Genomic DNA, 23,697 nt, shown 5'->3' with positions numbered 1-23,697 from the left:
CTTACATGGTATTGACACAATATACATAAAGTATTTAAAAACATTCAGCACAAGTACATTTTTCAAACATAAAATGTATAAAAATTTAGTTTCAAAAATACATACAAAAACAAAACTAATATGGACAGTATTTCTATACAGCAAAAAATATACATATATGAGGTGACCCCCAAAATATACATCTACATATATGAGATAAGTCCCAGAAATACTGAGCAAATTCTCAGCTCATGATAAAAACAGTGTTAATATCCTTCAATGTGCTCCACTCTATCTGGACACACTGGCATGCACCCACCCTGCCAATGTGTTCTCCCATCAAAGGGAGGAATTCTGGAGGATGAATTAAAACCTAGTGTAACATGACACTGTTGCCTGATGTTTAAGCCTTCACTTCTATTTACAGCAGCTTTGTAACCAACCAGCAATCACAGGAGGCAAGACCATATGACTGGGAGAAGTAAGGGGATTCACACCCAATCAAGCAACAAGGCATTCACTCAGTAGGTCACAAGGAAATACAAGGAGGCTATGGCACTTTCCTGAGACAAAAGAAAGAAAAAGGTCTCTTCCTGTATCCACCAGAGCACTTCTTCACAAGCTTAAGTTAATTCGGAATGAGTTCACCCTTAATCTAATCACTTAACTGCTTAAAAGGAAACACAAGGAGGTTATGGCACTTTCCTGAGGACAAAGAAAGAAAATTGTCTCTTCTCATCTCCATCAAAGTTCTTCTTCATAAGCTCAGTCAATTAGGAAGGACCCTTAATTTAATGTCAGTCACTCAGTTGATCACAAGTAACTATTGAGGATGTTATGGCACTGAGATAAAACAAAGAAAAAGGTTCCCTCTCATCCCATACCACAGCATATATCCTGACACAAGTCTCTCACGGTCATGTCAATCAGTGGTCCAACCTACAATGTCTCTGGAAATTTTGGGAAGATCTCTTGATACCCCTAGACTGATTTCTTCCCTGATGTCTCTGGAAATTTTGGGAAGATCTCTTGATACCCCTGGACTGATTTCTTCCCCTGATGTGAGAAAGACTATCCTTCATTCTCCAGTTCTTGTGTGTCTGAATCTCTGTCTACTATCTGGAAATTTAGGGAACATCTCTTGAAACCCCTAGAATGATCAGTGATTACTTCCCCTGATGTTGGGAGAAAGACTATCCTTCATTCTCCACTCACCTTGTGTATCTGAATCTCTGTCTACTATCTGGAAATTTAGGGAACATCTCTTGAAACCCCTAGACTGATCAGTAATTACTTCCCCTTATGTTGGGAGAAAGACTATCCTTCATTCTCCAGTCACCTTGTGTGTCTGAATCTCTGTCTACTATCTGGAAATTTAGGGAACATCTCTTGAAACCTCTTGACTGATTTCTTCCCCGATGTTGGGAGAAAGACTATCCTTCATTCTCTAATCAACTTGTGTATTGGAATCTCTATCTACTGTCTGAATATATAGGGAAGATCTCTTGAAATCTTTGGACTCTGGATTTCTTCCCTCAAATTATAATCGTGTAACCAACTAGATAACTGATTTTGGGAGAAAGACTTTCCTCCGTTACCCAATCAATTTGTGTATCTGAATATCTACTGCCTGGAAATTTAGGGAATATCTCTTGAAAGCTCTGGGCTGATTTCTTTTCCCAAACTATAATCCTGTGACCAACTAGACACCTGATGTTGTGAGAGAGACTTTCCTCCATTCTCCAATCACTGTATGTATCTGAAACTCTACCTGCTAACTGGAAATTTAGGGAAAATCTCTTGAAATCTCTGCACTGATCTCCTCCCTCAAACTAGAATCTTGTGGCCACCTACAAAGACTATGTACACCTCCAACACTCAACCTTACAACAGGCAATGTTTTTTGTTCTTGATGTCAAAATCAGATATCAAAGGTTGGGAGTTCAATACCTGAGATGAAAGATCAAGAGATTCTAAACCCATTTTCAGGATAAAATCACCACAACTGTCTCTAGATGGGGAAGAAAACATGGGCTTGTGTGTGAAGAGGAGATGAGAACTTTTTGTATTTTTAGTTCTTGTCAAGGTTGAAATCATAACTCCAAGGGCTGATAGTACTTAATGACTAATGAGAGATTCTGAGCCAATTGACCAGAGAAGATCATCAAGACTGCTTTGTTTCTGTCACTGGAAGGAAAATACTAACTGATATGTGAAGGTGAGAGAATAACTGGATTTCTCTTCTCAAAACTGACATCAGAACTCCATAACTGTTAAGATAAAAAAGTGGAGATTCTGAGCCAATTTACCAGAGAAGACCATCAGGGCTGTTTTGTTTTATCAGTGGAAGGAAAATACTGACTGATATATGAAGATGAGAGGAGACAACAATCCTACTTTTTAACCACATAACTGAGGTCAGAACTGAACAAAAGGTGCCGTAAAAGGAGATTCTAAACCTACGATAAGGAAGAGAGCACCAAAACTTCTTCTGTGAGTGGAAGAAAAAACAGACTGGTGTGGGCAGACGAGGGGAAAATGGATACCCAGAATGATACAATGGAGGAAAAACAAGGCTAGTGGGAGTAAAGAAAAGGAAAATACCCTGTGTGATGCTATAAATGACGCTATGAAAGAAAAAGAAAAACAGGATCGGTGGGAGCAGAGTAGATGAAAATACATACCCAGAGTGCAGCTAAAAATGACGCTATGAAAGAAAAAGAAGAACAGGATTGGCGGGAGCAGAGTAGATGAAAATACACACCCAGAGTGGAGCTAAAAATGACGCTATGGATGAAAAAGTAAAACAAGACTAGTGGGAGAAGACGAGAGTAAAAGACACCCAGAGTGATGCTAAAAATGCCAAAAATCTTCAACGAGCTCTCGAAAAATTCCCCTCAGTATTTCTGGTCCCTATCTCACACACATACTGGGAACATAACGGCGATTACTGATGACTACCAACATGCACTGCGGCTCAGGAGGTGGGCAGGTGGGGGTGGTGGGGGATGGGCCTGGGTCGGGGCGGCACGGGGACGGGCACCCCCTCGCTCTGTCCATTGGAGGCGCTGCTGCTGGTACAGGAGCTCTTCATCCCTTGGCTTCGGACATTGGACAGTGTTTCTATGACCTGTGAGGGAGATTCTGGTTTTACTTTCTCATAAACATAAAAAATAGTTGGTTATTTCATCGCCTGAAACTCTGTGAAGCTTCCAAGTAAGTCATGGTCGCAGTGAAAAAAGTTTAGGGAACACTGGACTGAAGGGTTTGTTTACCTCTGAGATGCCGTCCAGGGCAGTGCGTAAGGTGAGGTCTGGCTGTCCAAGTTGCTCCAGCCTGGTCCTGATGGAGGCCGTGTGGTGGGACAGGTTCATGGCACACCCAAGACACACGGCTGACAAGTCTTCCACACTCAGACTCTGCAAGACACAACAATGTGGTCAGGAACCTTCCCCTCCCTTACTTTATTTCCCAAGACTCAAGGGTTCAAGTTACTTCTGGTTTTGGATTTTGAGTTAACCCCCTGACAGCAGCTTTCCTACAAGAAGACAACACCAAGCTACAGGAATGGAACAAAAAGTGGCTGATACAATTCAATGAGAAAAAATGTAAAGTCCTGCACCTTGGGAGGGGATATCCAGCACACCAATACCACATGGGAAACACTCCACTGTCCACCACAAAGGCAGAGAAAGACCTGGGACTATATGTTACCAGGCTACCAGTGAAGGAAAAATCCGTGCCAATTGCAGCAGATGGGTCAAGACATGATAGACCAAGTGTGGATTATAGGAAATAGCAATCACAAGCAGACATATATATACAATCATTTCAACTACAATTAATTCCTGCACTATCTGGAGCCCTACTGAATTTAGAACATTTTAGTGCATATATTTGCTTTACTATCACATACTTATCCTTGGACTTTCTTACCCATTCTTGGTCCGTTGAAGGCTTCTTTTCTGAACTTTCTTCTTCGCTGTCTTCTGAGGACTGTGCCGTGAAGGACTGGTCGGCAGGCGCTCTCTCACTCTCCCCCTCCGGCACTGACCTGCTTCTCACCACAGACAACTCCTTCATGACGGAGGATGAGGCCACACACTGCTCACTCTGGGCCTGGGCTGCTGCTGTGAACAATGCTGGAGAAATTAAACATGTATATAAATTCTTTGCATGATGTTTTCTGTACCCTATCCTCTTTCTATCTAATTTCCATGCACCAAACTCTTGAAAATAAAAGAATTCTGGTAGAGATATTAACCACTCGACTGTGGATTTCCTACAAGAAGACATCACCAAGCTACAGGAATGAAGCAAAAAGTGGCTGCTACAGTTCAATGAAGAAAAATGTAAAGTCCTGCACCTTGGGAGGGGATATCCAGCATACCAGTACCACATGGAAAACACTCCACTATCCACCACAGGCAAAGAAAGACCTGGGACTATATGTTACCAGGCTACCAGTGAAAATCAAATCTGTGCTAATCGCAGCAGACGGGTTAAACTAGTAATCACCCAGAGAAAATTAACATACACTAAATAAGACAGTATTATTAGTTGGGTAATGACTATGGGATGAGGTGAAAAGATCTCCCTGGTTCCTGAAAGTCTAATGTTGTCATATATTATTGATGTCATGGGCAGCTAGTCAACCTCACAGGCCTCTTGCTGTAGTGGAGAGGGTATTGATTCCTGCTTTAACCTTATTGATGTCAGCATGAGGAATCTTACAGGCCTCTTGCTGTAGTGAGGGAAGGTATTGATTCCTGCTTTAACCTTATTGATGTCAGCATGAGGAATCTTACAGGTCTCTTGCTGTAGTGAGGGAAGGTATTGATTCCTGCTTTAACCTTATTGATGTCAGCATGAGGAATCTTACAGGCCTCTTGCTGTAGTGAGGGAAGGTATTGATTCCTGCTTTAACCTTATTGATGTCAGCATGAGGAATCTTACAGGCCTCTTGCTGCAGTGAGGGAGGGTATTGATTCCTGCTTTAACCTATTGATGTCAGCATGAGGAATCTTACAGGTCTCTTGCTGCGTTGTGTACCTGTGGTGGAAGGTGGCGTTGGGGGTGACTGGATGGACAGGTGGCGGGAAACAGGCAACTCCTTGGGGCGGCCGAGTTTGCCTCCCAGCTTCACCAGGCCGGACACCACCTTGCTGGCCCTGTTGCTGCCACCCGGACCACTCACACCGCTACTGTCAAAGCTCTTCCCAGCGTCGCCTCGGCTCATCCGGTTACTGCTGCTCTTGCTCTCACTGTTGCTGAAGATGACGGCAGCTGCAATGACATAGAGCTTCAGGTTACACGCTAGATCGGAGTCAAAATAATGCTATGACCAGGTAATACAGTCGTCCCTCAAATAGTACGGTTTCCAACAGTTTGGTTTCGGTTTTATGTGGATTTTCGTGGAAGATTTTTTTAGGATTTTTGAATTTCCCGATGAGCATGAAATTAAAAAATCCTAAAAAGATCTTCTATGACAGTCCGTATAAAACCGAAACCGAACTATTGGAAACCGTACTATTTGAGGGACGACTGTACACACACATAGAAATATATATACCTGGAATGAATTAGAAGAACTGATGGAAGCAAAGAGTGTGGATGAATTTGAAGAAAAAACTGGACAAATATTGATATAGAGACGGGACCACACGGCTAGCTCAGGCCCTATATACTACAACTAGGTAAATACACACACGCACACACACAAACATCACCTATTCTTACGTAATGGCAGAAAAATATCTCAGTTTCAGACAAGTAACAATGAATACAACAGAACAGCAGTAAGTGAACAATAGTAGTAGAAACAGTAGAACAACAGCAGTAATACAAGTTGACTATACACACACACACACACACACACATGCTCATTCTTCCGTAACCACAAAAAATGTCCTCGTTTCAACCACTACAAGTAACTACAGAAGCAGCGAGCTTTTTTTTTTTTTTTTCTACTCTTTTTGTTGCCCTTGAGCCATCTCCTTTATTGGGGGAAATCAGCCTTCCGATGAGAGAGGTCCCGTCCTTCCCCTTACCATTGAGAGGGTCAGTGAAGGCATTAGGCGAGGAGAGTCTTCGCACCGAGCTATTGTATGTTTGGGCTTCCTCGGATTGGTCAGCCCTCATGTTCCCTGCTTGGGTGCGCGGGACACTGGACGACCGGGCAACGCTAGACGAGACTGCCGCAAGCTGGGGGGCGCGGTGCACGTCGGGCCGCCCCCCAACAGTAGGCAGGTGGTGGGGGGCCGAGCTGGAGTACCCGGGCGGCCTGGGGTGTTGCTGGAAGGGTAGGGTATAGTCTGAGGGCCAGGACATTTCGGTACAAAAGAACATTTATATAACAAGGCTTTCGTAGGGGTTTTAGGCATTTCCAGTGGCAGTTTTATGACCCTGGTGGTAGTTTGACTCTTCCTCTGTACCATGAACCTAAAAAAGCACTCATGAGAGCCCATTTGATTCAGTTTTTGGCCTTTGGAAATAGTGAATGTGAGTAATGGAGATAGAGGGGGTTTAAGGCATTTCCAGTGGCAGTTTGACTCTTCCTCTGCACCATTAACCTAAAAAAGAACTCAAGAGAACCCATTTGATTCAGTTTTTGGCCTTTGGAAATAGTGAATGTGAGTAATGGAGATAACAGGGGTTTTAGGCATTTCCAGGGGTAGTTTTATGACTCTGGTGGTAGTTTGACTCTTCCTCTGTACCATGAACCTAATAAAACACTCAAGAGAACCCAACTGATCCCCATTTTGGCCTTTGAAAATAGTGGATTTGAGAGTCGGAAAATTTCAGTAGGGTAAAATCCACTGATCCTTGACACAGGTAGACTTCGGTGTTCCCTATTCACCTTGGGGTTTCGGAGGTGCAGAGCCAGCTGGATGATGTACTGGACGTCGGCGGCAGCTGGGTAGCGCATCAGGAACTTGAGGCAAGTCGTGTAGTCGCCGGTCAACACTGTGAGGGAAAGGAAGGGATGTCAAGCTGCTGTTAGTCATGTCCCTTCAAGCATGACAGAATTCTCCTGTTTTCGTTAACCCCTTGACTGCGGATTTCCTAGAAGACATCACCAAACTACAGGAATGGAACAAAAAGTGGCTGCTACAACTCAATGATAAAAATGTAGTCCTGCACATTGGGAGGGGATATCTAGCATACCAATACCTCAAGGGAAACACTCCACTATCCACCACAGAGGCAGAGAAAGACCTGGGAGTATATGTTACCAGGCTACCAGTGAAGCCCAAATCCGTGCCAATCGCAGCGGATGGGTTAATACACTCCCTTCTGGTAACATTGCAAGAAGGAGGGTGTATGAACAAGGAAAACTGAAGACATCTACCATGGCTAACTATTCAAGAGAAAGCAAAGCAAAAACTGCTATTCGCTGCTCCAGGAGAGAGAACAGAGTGTTGTACCTACAGATAAACAGAAATAAGAATCACGCTTTTTCTTCTAATTTATAATCTGCCCAAAAACCTTATTTGATACAATGTACATATGATATTAGGATTTCATTTGCTAGCAGTTTATCATCATCTTCAGCCATTACTAGTCCACTGCAATGAGGATGCGTAAGAGTTTTAATAAGGGTTTAGGTTTTAGTCAGGGAAGTGATATGTGGAGTGGTTGAACAGGTGAAGCACGGGGTTCTGGAGTGGTCTGTCTGGGCATGTGATTAAAATGAAGTTGGAAAGTTTGGTTTAGTCGGCACAACATCTGTGGTCATATGCCGGAGAGAGACAGAAGGGGAAGGAATTATAGAAGGGAACAGATCCCAGGAGACAGGACACAACCCCCGCTGATTAATACCTGGTACCCATTCACTGCTGGGTGGACAGGGGCGTAGGGTATCAGAAAAGCCGACCAAATTTTTCCACTGCGCCCGGGAATCGAACCTGGGCTCTCTCGGTTGTGAGCTGAGTGTGCTGTGTGTGAAGGTAGATGTGTTTGAGAGCATATGAAAGCAAGATTAAGGGAAATTGTGTCAGGGGGATACCACCAACAAAATGGATAGGCAGTGGATGAGCATTGGAGAAAGGACTAACTCTACTGTGTGATGGAGAGAGTAAGAAAAATGACAAAGAGAATGACTGGTGAAAATGAAAGACAGTGATGAAGGAGAAGAAAGAGGCAGAAGGATAATTGCTGAGGGAAAGATATATAAAAACAGGGTGAGAATGAGGGACAAAAATGCAGGAGACTGCGACGAGAACGAAGGCAGAGATGAAAAGATAGTACTCACAAGGCTCCCTGATGAAGGACAGCATAGCCACGGTAAGGTAGTCCACCAAGGGGAAGGAAGGATGGATGTCGGAGAAGATTGCGTCCCACACCATGAGGAGGTCCTGCAGCGGAAACTCTCGCCCAAACAGGAGGCGGATCCAGCGGCTGAAGAGTGAGAGGTGTGAGTGAAAACTGAACATCTGTTTAGGTCACGACTGATTAGTGTTTTTTTATCTGTTAATATAAGCTTTAGTTACATGAGGCCCATAGGATGCATGCACTAATTTCAAAAGAGCAAGAAATATAGTGTTGGATAATTACAGTGCAGCTAAAGGGGTTTGAGGTGAAGAATGAGTGAAGAAATCTGGATGTCGGCTATTTGGAAGGTCTCACAGTTTATTAGGTTTTTCAGAGTCAAATGTTTATCAGTTACATTAAGCTTGACAGTCAAATAAGTCCCTTAAGATGCATGCACCAACTTTAGAAAGAATGAAAGATGTTGTTAGGTAATTGCAGTGCTCCCGCTTGGTGACTCACATGCCATAGATCTGTGGGGGAATCTCAAGGCGCGCCAGGTGGTTGTACAGCGCTGGGTCGTGCCGCTGCAGCAAGGTGTCGTGGATGGTTGTCAGCTTCTGGACCAGCTGGTTGGTGGGACCCACGTCCTGGTGACATGAAAAAAATAATAAAGAAATAAATAAGAGAAAGAAAGAAAGAAAGAAACTGCATCACGCTGGACTGATATATACCGTACATCAATTAGTAACACAGTCAGACAAGCACCAAAAATGTAGATAATGGAGAAAAACACCCATTTTTTTTACAGAAAAGGAAGCAGCTCAAGGGCAAAAATAAAATACTATATAATGAAAAAATTAAAAAAATGCTGCCACTGCTCCTGCAAATAGTGTACCACAGAAGACTTCCAAAACAGAGTCAAAATCATTTGGAGAGGTGTCTTGATACTCCCTCCTTGAGAATGTTCAAGTCAGGCAGGAGGCACTGAAGAAAGGACTAACTCTACTGTGTGATGGAGAGAGGAGAAAAACAACAAAGAAAATGGTGAAAATGAGAGACAGAATGGTGAAAGAAAAGAAAGAGGCAGAGGGATAATTGCTGAGAGAGACATAAAGAACAGGGTGAGGATGAGGACAAAAATGCAGGAGACAGCGACGAGAATGAAGGAAGAGACAGAACGGTGGTACTCACAAGGCTCCCCCAAAAGAACATAAGAACAAAGAGGTAGAGGGATAACTGCTGAAAGAGACATGAAAAACAGGATGAGGATGAAGGACAAAAATGCAGGAGACAGCAACGAGAATGAAGGGAGAGAAAGGTAGTAGTCACAAGGCTCCCACCAAAAGAACATAGCAACATAGAACATACAAACAAAGAGGCAGAGGGGTAACTGCTGAAAGAGAGACATGAAAAACAGGATGAGGATGAAGGACAAAAATGCAGGAGACAGCAACGAGAATGAAGGGAGAGAAAGGTAGTAGTCACAAGGCTCCCACCAAAAGAACATAGCAACAAAGAACATACGAACAAAGAGGCAGAGGGATAACTGCTGAGAGACATGAAGAACAGAGTGAGGATGAAGGACAAAGATGCAGGAGACAGCAACGAGAATGGAGAGACAGAACGGTAGTACTCACAAGGCTCCCACCAAAAGAACATAGCAACAAAGAACATACGAACAAAGAGGCAGAGGGATAACTGCTGAGAGAGAGACATAAAGAACAGAGTGAGGATGAAGGACAAAAATACAGGAGACAGCAATAAGAATGAAGGGAGAGACAGAACGGTGGTACTCACAAGGCTCCCACCAAAAGAACATAGCAACAAAGAACATAAGAACAAAGAGGCAGAGGGGTAACTGCAGAGAAAGAGACATGAAAAACAGGGTGAGGATGAAGGACAAAAATACAGGAGACAGCAACAAGAATGAAGGGAGAGACAGAACGGTGGTACTCACAAGGCTCCCACCAAAAGAACATAAGAACAAAAAGAACATGATATAACTACACACATAAATCAACTGAGCCTCAAACCACCTGGGGGCGTGCAAAGGGCTGGGCAGTGACCATGGTTGACTAAAGGACATAAATGACAACGAATGGAAATACAAAAGAAGTAAACAATAAGGAATGAAAATACTAGAGAACGGAAATAACAAACAAAATAAAAAATAAAGAATGGAAGTACTAAATAATGAAAATAATAGAGAACGAAGTTACAAAAGAATGGAAATGGTAAGAGAAATAAAAGCTTACTCACCTGGGGGCGTGCGAAGGGCTGGGCGGTGAGCATGGTGGAGCGAGGGTTGGGGTGGTTGGGGTGCTCCGTCACCACGTACCAGGACTCCAGCCCCTTCATGACGCCCTCAAACAAGGCACTGGCAGGGGAGGACAGTAAAGGTTAACTGGTCACTGTGGTCTGATGAAAGGTGATTTTCTGAACATGTAATAATAATAAAATAACACACAAAATCTTATTAGCAGCTCAGTCAACAACATACAATCTAACATTAAAACATCAGGCAAGTCTATGTATTTTGTCTCTATATGAGGTTGAAATCTAGCAGCTGACATGTCTTGAACTGCTGACCATGATATAAAGAATAATAATATGAAATAAATAAATAAATGAAGAAGAAATTAGACTGAAAGAAAGAAAGATTGAAAGAAAGAAAGAAAACAAAAATGAAAGAGAGAAAGACAAAGAGAAAAAAATAAAGAGAAAGAAAGAAAACAAAAATGAGAAAAAAAAAGATTGAAAGAAAGAAAACAAAAATGAAAGAAAAAAAAGAAAGACTGAGAGAAAGAAAGAAAAAAAGAAAAATGAAAAGAGAGAAAGACAAAAATAAATAAAGAAAACAAAAATGAAAAACAAGAAGAGAAAAAAAAAAGAGAAATGATGAGCAGGCTAGTTACTCTTCCTTGGTCTACACAGAGAGGCTGATTACTAAGCACACTCACAAAGCATCATGTTCAAGGTACGCCTCGTCCATCAGCTCCTGCAGCACGTTCCTGGAAGGGGAGGACAGTTATGTTTAGCCAATGGTAATGATGGACTGCCAGAACCCAAACCATTAACATGCTTCTTTACGTAAATGCATGTAACCTTATCCATCATCCATACGTATTTTCATTTGCTAAGCGTCTTGAGAAAATAATGTCTATCTATTTATCCATCTGGTAATAATGGACTGCTAGAACCCAAACCATTAACATACTTCTTTATATAAATGCATGTAACCTTATCCATCATCCATACGTATTTTCATTTGCTAAACCTCTCTTGAAAATAACGTCTATTCATCTAAAGTTCTATCTATGTATCTACAGCTGGTAATGATGGACTGCTACAAGTCAAACCATTAACATACTTCTTTACGTAAATGCATGTAACCTTAGCCACTGTCCATACGTATTTTCATTTGCTAAACCTCTCTCAAAAATAATGTCTATCAATTTATCCATCTTAAGTCCGATCTGTGTACCTATAGTTGGTAATGATGAACTGCGAGAAGCCAAACCATTAACATACTTCTTTACGTAAATGCATGTAACCTTATCCACTGTCCATACGTATTTTCATTTGCTAAACCTCTCTCAAAAATAACGTCTATCAATTTATCCATCTTAAGTCCGATCTGTGTACCTATAGCTGGTAATGATGAAATACTAGAAGCCTGACTACATATACTATATTTTTCATATGGTTGCATATTCACAACCCACCTATGTTAACTCTACATCTATCTATCTACTCATCTAAAAATCTATCTACCTACCTATAGCTGGTAAAGATGAACCGCTTAAGTTCAACCACATACATCTTTCTCACATGGTTGCATATTCACAACCCTCCTTTGTTAGCTCTACACTGGGCCCTTGTCTCACACCTCTGGCTACCACCTTACTCCTACACACCAACTTTGTCACTTCACTCTTCCCTTCTTTTCAACTTGGTGACAAAACCCCTTGTGTGAATGATTTCTTGCCACCTCCACCACAACTCAATAACTCACCCCTACACCAACTCTACCAGCCAAGCCAAACCTTTAGTATATTCTCTCATTGTTCTCACTACCTCCAGCACTCTACAACTCCACCAAATTTGTGCAACATGCCAATTCTTTAACAGGTAGTACGTACATGCTCCCAGTGTTCTTACTACCTTCACAAGCCCCTCATTCACTTCACTAACTTTACCAACCATCCCAACCCTTTAGTAAATGCATCCTCCCATTGTTCTTACTAGCCACTATTAGCCTCACAGACACCTCCTCTCAGATAGGTACTTCCCTGCCTTTATTGGTTTGCGGCAATATCAATTTATTTTTCCCTTGATGCCCTTTCATTGCAACCTGTCATGGCATTAAGACCTGCATTTTGCAAAGCACACAACTGCTGCTTGCGGCATTCTGTTCTGCTAAGGTGCAAACAGTTGTATTTGTTTCCATCATGGGTTGAATAAATGCACTTTACACAACAGCAAGGACCAGAAGTGCAACATGAAGGTATGCATATATAAATAGTGTCCCTGAGCTAACTACCTGGGTAAACAAAGACATGTGGATGCAATGAGAGTACACAGCATAGAAGGTAAGAAATCAACCAAGAGAGGACCATGGATGAAGGTATATAACATCATAGCCAACTCAGGCCTCATGTCAATCAAACATTAATATTTTAGAGAGATACTAACATCTTCAAACAACGAGGATAAATGTCAATACACAAGAATCTGGATGAAAAGAATTATGGGGGATCAAGAACCTCAAAAACAAATCTAGGTAAAAATACTGAACGTTACAACGCCTATACATTTTTAAATATATAAACATAAGCGATTGAACTTTAGAGAAAATAAGGCATTAGGAGGGAAGTGCTGAAACATATACACTGTGATAGACTTCCAGGAGCTAATGAGTAAAAAAATAGTGATAGGAAAGACCCATATTCTCACACATTTCAGGCCTACACACACACACATTCGGTAAGGTTTTCATAGAGGTTGTGGTGGTAATATTTCCATGGGTAGTTTTAAGAGCCTAGCGATAGTTTGACTAGGCTTTCATGGAGGTTGTGGTGCTAGTATTTCCATGGGTAGTTTTAAGAGCCTAGTGATAGTTTAACAAGGCTTAGGTAGAGGTTGTGGTAGTAGTATTTCCATGGGTAGTTTTAAGAGCCTAGTGATAGTTTGACAAGGCTTTCATAGAGGTTGTGGTGGTAGTATTTCCATGGGTAGTTTTAGGAGCCTAGTAATAGTTTAACAAGGCTTTGGTAGAGGTTGTTGTGTTAGAATTTCCACAGGTACTTTTATGAGCCTAGTGATAGTTTAACAAGGCTCTCATAGAGGTTGTGGTGGTAGTATTTCCATGGGTAGTTTTATGAGCCTAGTGATAGTTTGACAAGGTTTTGGTAGAGATTATGTTAGCATTTCCACGGCTAGTATTATGAGCCTAGTGATAGTTTGACAAGGCTTCTGCAACATGAACATAAAAACCACTCATGAGAACCCGACTAATCTCCTCTGTTGGCTTGAAAAATATTTGTGAGAGCCAGAAGCATTTGAGAATACAGGACTTGTGTTCAAAATGGAGATAAACAAAGTCCCAGGTCATAATCTCACAGTGTAACATAGAGGATGAATGACGGAAGGGTACTCACAGCTGATACTCTGTCAACCTGCATGATGGATGTGGAATAAGAGAAAGGGAAAGAGGAGTAAGCCATCACACACTCACATAATCGCAACGTGAGAAACAGGAAATGGTCACGGACAAAATAATCCTCCTCATTACCAAACCTAATCAGAAATCCCTTTTGCTAACATTTTTCCATACAGGAGATGAATTAAGGGTAGGAATAAATGGCAATGAAAGAAGAGAATTAGGAAAGGAATTAAGAAATCATCATTCCTAGAGTTAATCAGAAATCCCTTTTGCTAACATTTTTCCATACAGGAGATGAATTAAAATTAGGAAAGGAATTAAGAAATCATCATTCCTAGAGTTAATCAGAAATCCCTTTTGCTAACATTTTTCCATACAGGAGATGAATTAAGGGTAGGAATAAACGGCAATGAAAGAAGAGAATTAGGAAAGGAATTAAGAAATCATCATTCCAAGAGTTAGAGATCCCTTCTGCTAACTGTTTCTATTCTTTTCAATGCCAGAGACAAGTCAAGTGTAGCTATAGACTTCAAGGGCATCAAATAAAAGGGAATAAAAAGGGCATTACAGGATACAGACTTAAATCAAGGAGTGTACATAAAGGGAATTGAAGCGTACATAACTTACATCAAGAGTACCAAAAGGGAATTAAAGAGTATAAACATATTTCAAGGGTATACAGTATAAGGATATAAACTTCCTTACAACACACCACACTTAAAATCCTTCTTCACACTAAGGGAGAAAGGGAAGAAGGAGCTCTGACCATCCATTCAATCCAGTAGACTAAGAAAGTATCATGGCTTTTATGCTCTTCTGTGAGGCTCATGATCAGTAACATATAATAATAATAATAATAATAATAATAATAAAAGGCTGTGGAGGGACTTACGGGGCAGGGTCCATCTCCTGGGCGTGCTGGTGGGTTTGGTGGTCACAGTGGAGGACAAATATCAGTGGGGCCAAGACCTCGTGCATTCCCTGCGGCCAAAAGGACAAGTGACATAGAAAGGTGGCTTCAATAGAGCAATAGAGAATATTAACTAGACACTGATGTACCTGATAGTTTTGGGAGTATTACAAGTGCTTACATTTAACCCCTTGACTGTGGATTTCCTAGAAGACCTCACCAAGCTACAGGAATGGAACAAAAAGTGTCTGATACAATTCAATGAAGAAAAATGTTGTCCTGCATCTTGGGAGGGGATATCCAGCATACCAATACCACATGGGAAACACTCCACTAACCACCACAGAGGCAGAGAAGGACCTGGGACTATATGTTACCAGGCTACCAGTGAAGGCCAAATCTGTGCCTATCAAATTACAGTAAAACCCTGATTATCCGAAAGCGGATTATCCGAAAAACCGGATTATCTGAAATTGATCTGGATAATGCAATTAAAAAATTTTTTTTTCTATACTAAAACGTTATAAAACATCAAAAATAAATAAAAGTAACTACATATGTACTATATTAACACATTTAAAATTGATAAGAACAGTTAAAATGAATATGCTTTCTAATACGTATTGCCGAAATAGCTTGTAACGAATAGATCAATGTATTAGACAAAAAACATTAAACAAACTCTCAACAACACCACGTCCGCACCTTCGCCCCAGCAAGGACGTAGGTGCGGCGAACGAACAAACTACTGCACGACTACTCTCACACCGTACTCTCAAGACAACGACACAAACACGACTCCCCTCTCCACTCCATGCCACATTCCCCTTCCAACATACGAGTTGCGCGATAATATGAGTCATCATACTGTGTCTCCACCTGCACGATGCATCAAGGTCACACTTGCAAGCTTGCACAACCATTCACAATCGCACTCTGCAACATTCACAATTCAGATCTGCAACGCTCACAAGTATCAACATACACTGGTCCAGACAAGGAGACACACAGACAAACATACAATAAAACATTTACATCACATGTTTTAAGCGTACTACTTTGTTTAGCGTAGCGTGTGTTTGTTTGGTTTCATTGTTTACATCGTCAGTCGGCGGCAAACGAGAAAGCAAGACACAATGCCGACGATCAAACTGGCGGCGATCAAAATGGCGGCCATTAATCCGGATTATCCGAAAAATCGGCTTATCCGAAAGAGGCTTCCCCCCTTCCATTTCAGATAATCGGGGTTTTACTGTACTTGTTTTGGAGGATAAAAGTAACATCCGCAAGAGCTAGCAATCCCACAGCTACCTCACTTTCAATATACCCTGGGGCCAGCTACTCACCTGCCTGTAGCCGATCTGTGGGTGCTGGCGGGCGTAGCAGAACAGCACCGTCACCATCAGGTCTCGGATGCGCTGGGACTGGAAAAACTCCACCTCGGGGAAGGTCCGCACCACGTCCTGTCTGACCAGCTTCTTCAGCTCCGAGTCTTCAAAGTACTGGTTCCACGGACTCTGTTGTGACAGGAGACTTTGGTTATTGACTGACTGATTGAGTAACTGATTGATTGATTGAGTGTGTGAGTGAGTGAATGACCGAACGATTAACTGATTGACTGATTGAGTGACTGATTCGAGTATTCAGTCATGGTGCCACAAGAGATTTTGGCAATATTTTTTTCTGTTTTGTTTTGTTCCACAGTAAAGGAAACCACAAAGGATTATTTCATGTATAACAAAAATGCCTGCTTAAATGTTGTTCCTGTGAATGGAATAGAGGAAGAAGATGTAGTAATAGAGATGATTAAATTTAGTTTATCATAATCCCTGTTGCTATCTAAAGATGACTTCCGTGGGCAAGTATAGGGTATGGAGTCATGGCGCCGCATGTGCTGTAATATCACCAGCATGTCGGAGAAGTGGTGGCTGAGTGGTCAGTGTGCGGACAGGGTGTTCTGAAGGACCCGGGTTCAAGTCCTGCCCACCACTACAAGATGACAATTTTCAGTCATCGCCAAGTGGCCTATGACTACCAACATGCTGTCCTGAAGACCATCTATCAACCAAGTGGCCTAAGACTACCCACATGCTGTCCTGAAGACCACCTAACAACCAAGTGGCCTAAGACTACCCACATGCTGTCCTGAAGACCACCTAACAACCAAGTGGCCTAAGACTACCCACATGCTGTCCTGAAGACCACCTAACAACCAAGTGGCCTAAGATTACCCACATGCTGTCCTGAAGACCACCTAACAACCAAGTGGCCTAAGACTACCCACATGCTGTCCTGAAGACCACCTAACAACCAAGTGGCCTAAGACTACCCACATGCTGTCCTGAAGACCACCTAACAACCAAGTGGCCTAAGACTACCCACATGCTGTCCTGAAGACCACCTAACAACCTGGACTCTTAGATTAACTTTTGAAATGAGCTCCGGGGGACAGCATGAGGCAAGCAAGATGGTGCCACTATAAAACATTTGCCTGCACAATATCGGGGCGGGGTCAACCACCAGGCCCCAAAAAGAAAAGCCTACCGGTGCCACAGGGTGAAAAAAAAAAATAAAGAAAAAAAATAAAGAAACTGACCTATCTTTTGGCCACTCTACTTTTCGCTTTGTGGGAGCAACGATTAGAAGGCTTTTTTTCTACATTTTCTTTTTGTTGCCCTTGAGTTGCTTCCTGTGCTGTAAAAAAATAATAATAATAATATTAATAAATAAATAAAAGTGTGCGTAGGCTGTGTCCCACCTCCTGGTCCTGCGAGAGAGGGTTGTTCAGCAGGGGGTCCAGGGCCTCGTCGCTGTGGCTGCCGGGCGTCACCATCAGCTGCAGCCGAATGGTTTCATAGTTCTCCCTCTCCTCCCGGATCACCTTCAGCCACTGTAAGGGAAAAACACGTGATCATTCTCAAAGTCAGTCAATTCCAGCAGCCCATGTTAAGAATGCTACTGTAAGGAATCCATCCCAAGACAGAGGCAGAGAGTACGCACCTCAGAATGGTTCTTTGGCAGGATCTGGAGGTAGATCATCCAGCAGACTGATCTGAACCTGCTGGCCCTCATCTCCCCGCTGCGGCCCAGGGTTTGTATCACTGGTGTCCCGGCGCAACGGCACACCTCGGCCCACTCGGTGCAGTAGGGCAGGCCACCACCCAGCACACGCGACGGCTGGCTAGCGCTGAAGTGGTCCTCATTACGCACACACAGACGCTCGCTGCTGGAACCTGGAAGACCAAGAGTATGTTTTTCTTATATGACAGCCAGTGTTATACTTAAGACCAGCCACCTCAAGACCAAGCACAGACCTCCCGAGACCAGACCAAAGTGAAGACCAGACCTACAACACTGATGACAGCACAGGAGGCAGACCAACGGCAAAACAAAATTAGATAAAGAAAAGAACGAGATGAAGAAGTTAGAGGAAGAAGCTGAAAGACAATTATCAGTTCTGGTTTAAAAGTGTCTCTGAAAGTGTCATAGAAAGGGGGAAATCCATAACCAGGGAGGAAAGACCAACAGTAGTTTTTTTTTTTCATGGCAGCACAGGAGGAAGACCAAGAGCAAAACAAACATTAACATCAGATTATGGGCATGTTCTTTATAACTTGGAATCCCTACAATGATGTCATACACCTTTCTTGCCTTTCCTAACCTAACCTAAACTAACCTTAATTAAAATGAACTAAACCCCTGCCTCTCCTGACCTAACCTAAAAAAAACAAAAAACTGAAGAAGTCGGATGAAGAAGCTGAAAGGCAATGATCAGTCTAGGCTAAAGAAGTGTCTCATACTCACCCTCAAAAAGTGTTTCATAAGTCACATCAAGGAGGACATCTAGGAGTAGAGAGGCTGAGGCTTCCCACAAACTCATCACACTAAATTTACCATCACTGAAACTGCCGACAACTACTACTACCTCCACCCTCACTATAGCTGGGGCAAACACAACTGACAGCTTTTTAAATGGAGGTCAGATGTATTGATGGATGGGAAGGGTGTCTGGTGAATACCCCATCTTAAAGAGCTGCCATGTGTAGGCTGTCTAGTATCTTGTAATCTCCTTATCTTCTTCTCTTTTTGTTAAACATCCTTATTGTCCCTTATGGAGTTGGACAGGGTATGAGTCTCTACCAGTCTTGACATCGTATACTCTCTCCTCCCTGCCGTTCATCCTTCTCATTCTTCCTCTAAACACTGTCTCCAGGTCTTACTCGGACGTCCAGCTAGTCTCCTTCCTTTTACCTCTCCCTTCACAGTTCTTCTATTATTTGGTCTTCCAGCTGGTCTCCTCCTCTCTACCTTCTACCTCTAATATTCATCCTTCTCATGTCTCCCTCCTCAGCACTGTCTCAAGGTCTTACTCGAACGTCCAGCCAGTCTCCTTCCTCTTCAGCTCTTGTATTATTAAGTCTCCCAGCTGGTCTCCTCCCTTCTACCTCTCCCTTTGCACCTCCTCAGTCTCCTGATATCCCTCCACTTCCCCTACAGCCTCTCTCCCTGCTGCTGCCACCACTATCACTGGCAAGAACTGTTTATCACTCTCTAGCCACTTAGGAAGCACGCCAATCAGCAAAGATTATACATTAGTCACTCCAACAGGGGGAGCACCGGTTGAAATGAGTTTCCTGATAAGTGCATGAGAATTTTACTGTTTTCTCCTCATAGTGAAGGTGAGGAGAAGATCTTGGGAGTGAGTTATAGAGAGATAAATCCTGCCTGCCATTGATGAGTATAGAATAATCCCTAATCTTCCCTCACTGCAAATATTACATACTCACCATGACAAGGAAAGTGTTAATCCCTCTCATGGTTGACTCGTGACTTTATACTCTTTTTACACTACTTACAGACAGTTTCCAAGCTCCTACACATCCCTTCTTTGTACTGTATCATCATCATCATCATCATCTGTTTGACATCAGGTTTTGTGATAATTTCTTATGAGGTGAAACGGTTGATGATATGCTTTCAAATAACCTCCATTTAGTCCATTTCTTTATGGGGATTTCCTTATAATGTGCCCTTGAGTCGACTCCTTCACACACACACACACACACACGAAAAAAAAAAAAAAAAAAAAAAGTCCCACTAGTCCCAAATTGATAAGTCTCATGGATATAACACCTCCATTTTGCTTGAGATTCTTTGGTTGCTCTCACATACTAAGTAATAAGGAAAAGAAGATGACAAAGAAAAAGAAACACAAGAAGAAGAAAAGAAGAAAATACTCCTCGTAATGAAATAAGCTCAAATAAACCAGGTGTCTGAGGAGCCTTCACTCACCTGAGGTTAAGTAGGTGGTGGGTTCCTCTCCTACAGACACGGTGTCCTCATCCTTGGACAGGTTGGCAGTCAGCGGGTCTGGACAGGAAGGGAACACAAAAGTCATTGCTAGAAATTCATGTAACACTCCATGGCAACTATACAGTCATCATCATCATCAATATTTTCAGTCATTACCAGTTTGATGCAGTATATATAAAAGCCTTTCTCAACATCCTCCACCTCTCCTTGTTTACCCTCGCTTTTACAGACCTCGATATAATGAATTTCGGCTTTAACCCCTTGACTGCGGATTTCCTACAAGAAGACATCACCAAGCTACAGGAGTGGAACAAAATGTGGCTGCTATAAATAATTCAGTGAGAAAAATGTAAAGTCATGCACCTTGAGAGGGGATATTCTGCATACTAAGACCACATGGGAAACACTCCACTATCCACCACAGAGGTAGAGAAAGACCTGGGACTACATGTTACCAGGCTACCAGTGAAGGGATATCCAGCATACCAATACTACATGGGAAACACTCCACTATCCACCACAGAGGTAGAGAAAGACCTGGACTATAATTATGTTACCATGCTACCAGTGAAGGATGAATCCATGCCAGACAAAGTTTCAGCCATACTTACCGACAAAGTTACTGGACTGCGTGATCAAAGGCCGGAATCTTTCCATCATGAGTGTGAGGACTTCTCAAACCTGTGTGGGGTGACAAACAAGACCCATTACTTCACATCAATGACATGCAGATGAGTGTGTGAATACATAAAAGAGTCTGACTAGCATGACTGGTTACTATTACTGTGCTATTTGGCTGTTTTTCAAGCTCTCCCTCACTAAGATATGTCAGTTATTACCACCTCAAAAATCTAAATGGCATTCTCCTTACTCTTTTTTGACATTTTTGAATTCTATATACTTCACTTCTAATACAAATTTTTCTGGGCACATGTCATAGAGTATTATTAAGAGAAAAATAATTAATGTGCTGGATATAGCCATTAACCAGCTCTTCACATACACAGACAAGCACACAGACTTACACTTATGTACAAGATCACAAACACTCACATTGACATTGACCCACAAACATACCTACACAACACAAACAGTCAACGTACTCGTACCTCACACACACACACACAGAAACATTGATAGTTAGGACAAATCAACACCAAGGCGGCCACGTTCATTACAAACACTTACACTTGAACGCCTGGCATCACAACACGGATCAAACAACAGATAAAAATGTACCCTCTTCACATACGCAGACAAGCACACAGACTTACACTAATGTACAAGATCACAAACACTCACATTGACACTGACCCACAAACATACCTACACAACGCAGTCAACATTCGTAACACACACAACCAAAAATACCAAACATATCACACTAACACTGACGCATACAAGCACTCATACTTCCCACGCACCATACGTGACTGGAACAGCCTCGCTCAACAGACTGCGGTACAATAGACTCATTCAGAAAACAAATACATACTCACTTGTCACCACAACACACCAACACTAACAATTACACTTGATTCACTTCCCTCCCCCCAACAGCCAACACAAATATGGGACAATTTATCGTTTCACCCAACAAACGATTTTCTGAGGTGGTTCATGTTTTTTCTGGTGATAGATGTAGTGAATTGCACGATTTTGTACCTCATTTCCGTCGCAAATGTCTACTTTTCGAGTTATGCCTCTTTACAAGTTATGCCTAGCTTTGCCCTGCGTCCAGTAACTCCGTAATGCTGATAATGAGAGACTATGAATGACAGTAATGTATATATATTTCTTTTCCCTTCCCACCATTTACCCTCAACTCACATTATAGGCCGTGGAAGGTAGAGAAGAAGAAAGGACCGGGTGTCGCTGTGGTAATAAGGACGTGGGAAATACAAGACAACATATGAGATGGGTGGCGCCGCTTCCCTCTTCCTCCTCCTCCTCTTCCTCTTCTTCTTCTGACAGTTCTGAGCTAAATTAAACCCGGGTCATGCAATCGTGAGACAGATGCCTTTTTATGGTTATTCTACACATACATAACAGGAAACTTCTATTTAAAGGGAGAAATTATGACTAGGAATTATTTTGAAGGTGATTATGAGGATTAAGTTAGTGTATTTAGGGTTTCATTGTACGATATAACTGTTACATAACCCCCACTGGACAGTTTGGAATGAAACACCGTAATATCATTTTAGTCATATCTGTCAATCTGTCTTGTGTGTGCATGTATATATATTTATTGTATTATATTTATCTACCTATTGCTGTAAGAACATAATAACAGGGATGTCTTTTTATAATTATTTCCCACAAATACAACTGGAATGAGACGCCAATTACGTACTATTATTATTATTTTAAGTCATACGTATCAATCTATCTACTGTATACGTATATATTGATTGATAGTTTATTGTTGCAAGTAAAACAACAAAGGAGAAGGGAGGAGCATGCCATCCCAATTAACCCCCAGGCAGTACAGAGCGTGATTATACAACTAAGGATACATGTGTAAGTAGCACCAGAAAACTAAAAAGATACAATGGTAGTATATATTTATTGTATTAAATTTATCTACCTATGGCTGTAAGAACATAATAACAGGGATGTCTTTTTTTTTATAATTATTCCCCACAATATCCTCAAGGAACACCCTCAGTTTGCACCAAGGTGGTGATGCCGTGTGTGGCAGCCTGAACTACTGCCGTGCTATACAAGGCTGTGATCTCTGCAGTATTTTACTTTAAGGACTAGTATTACTCTATCTCTGTATTCATTCCCATCTACTAAGGATTTCAGAGGCTGTGCGGCCTCGTTTTTTGGGAATAATATCGTAACGAACAATCGTATCGGTACGAGATTTTGCGACAGTGTATTTCACACACTGCCTTAATTTTGAAGGGTATCGCCAACCGCCACAAGTAGAGAATAAAGGCACTTGTCCCTATACCAAGAGGGTAAAGTCATCAGTGTCAGGCAAAGATACGAACACAACTACCAGAGGCTCCGCCCACCTTGTTCCTCTTCCCTCCATCTCCCGCCTCCTCCCTTCTCCCTCAATCTCTCTCTCTCTCTCTCTCTCTCTCTCTCTCTCTCTGGAAGATACATACATACTCGAGAATGATTTTTTTTTTTCAATTAAGGCATGCTTGATGTGATACTGGGACTTTAATTTTGAGCATAGTTATACACATCTGGGCCGTGGACGTAATGACATGTGAGAGTAGGGTGAGGTGGTAAATGATGACTACCATGATTGATGGTAGAACGATTGCTCGCTTGTGTTTGTTTCTCTCTCGTTTGTTTTTTGTTGTTATACCTTCGCAATTCTTCCCGTTACCATACTTTCAGCTCTTCCCTGACAATAAAATTAATAGCACCACTATAATTTGGCGATAAGAGCACCGTTACTTTTATCAGTAGGTACATGCTATACAATAGCCCTACGAAAACGTACACCATAAACCACCAAACCACTACGCTACCAATAGTTACGGAGGTAATTAGGCTATGTAAGTAACACGTTACCCTACTCTCAACTTTATTTAAAGGATGCCTATCAGTA

General features: G+C 42.1%; 1 protein-coding gene across 6 annotated transcripts; it reads right to left on the bottom strand.

The window, feature by feature from the left end:
• Positions 1–1,152: 1,152 nt before the first annotated feature.
• LOC126982724 (TBC1 domain family member 5-like) lies at positions 1,153–22,107 on the bottom strand. 6 transcript variants are annotated; one of them, XR_007735310.1, is made up of 18 exons: positions 21,951–22,107; positions 20,732–20,801; positions 20,100–20,177; positions 17,808–18,040; positions 17,566–17,697; positions 16,154–16,324; positions 14,790–14,878; positions 11,193–11,243; positions 10,492–10,609; positions 8,752–8,879; positions 8,234–8,379; positions 6,839–6,945; positions 6,030–6,273; positions 5,032–5,265; positions 3,916–4,121; positions 3,255–3,398; positions 1,319–3,109; positions 1,153–1,194 (listed from the first exon to the last, which is right to left on the bottom strand). XR_007735310.1 is itself a non-coding variant. In XM_050835018.1 (17 exons), exons 2-17 carry the CDS (start codon positions 20,778–20,780, stop codon positions 2,957–2,959), a joined length of 2,283 nt encoding a protein of 760 aa, XP_050690975.1. In that variant the 5' UTR covers positions 20,781–20,801; positions 21,951–22,107; the 3' UTR covers positions 1,153–2,956. The 6 variants fall into 6 exon arrangements, 5 of the variants coding, with proteins under 5 accessions (XP_050690975.1, XP_050690976.1, XP_050690977.1 ...); XM_050835018.1 differs by having other exon boundaries at positions 1,153–3,109; XM_050835019.1 differs by having other exon boundaries at positions 1,153–3,109; positions 3,916–4,109.
• Between the last annotated feature and the right edge of the window lie 1,590 nt (positions 22,108–23,697).

The sequence above is a fragment of the Eriocheir sinensis genome, chromosome 51, assembly GCF_024679095.1.
Source record: "Eriocheir sinensis breed Jianghai 21 chromosome 51, ASM2467909v1, whole genome shotgun sequence".
NCBI classification, from domain to species: Eukaryota; Metazoa; Arthropoda; class Malacostraca; order Decapoda; family Varunidae; genus Eriocheir; species Eriocheir sinensis.
The sequence above is the reverse complement of the archived record's forward strand: the minus strand, read 5'-3'. Positions and strand labels throughout refer to the sequence as shown.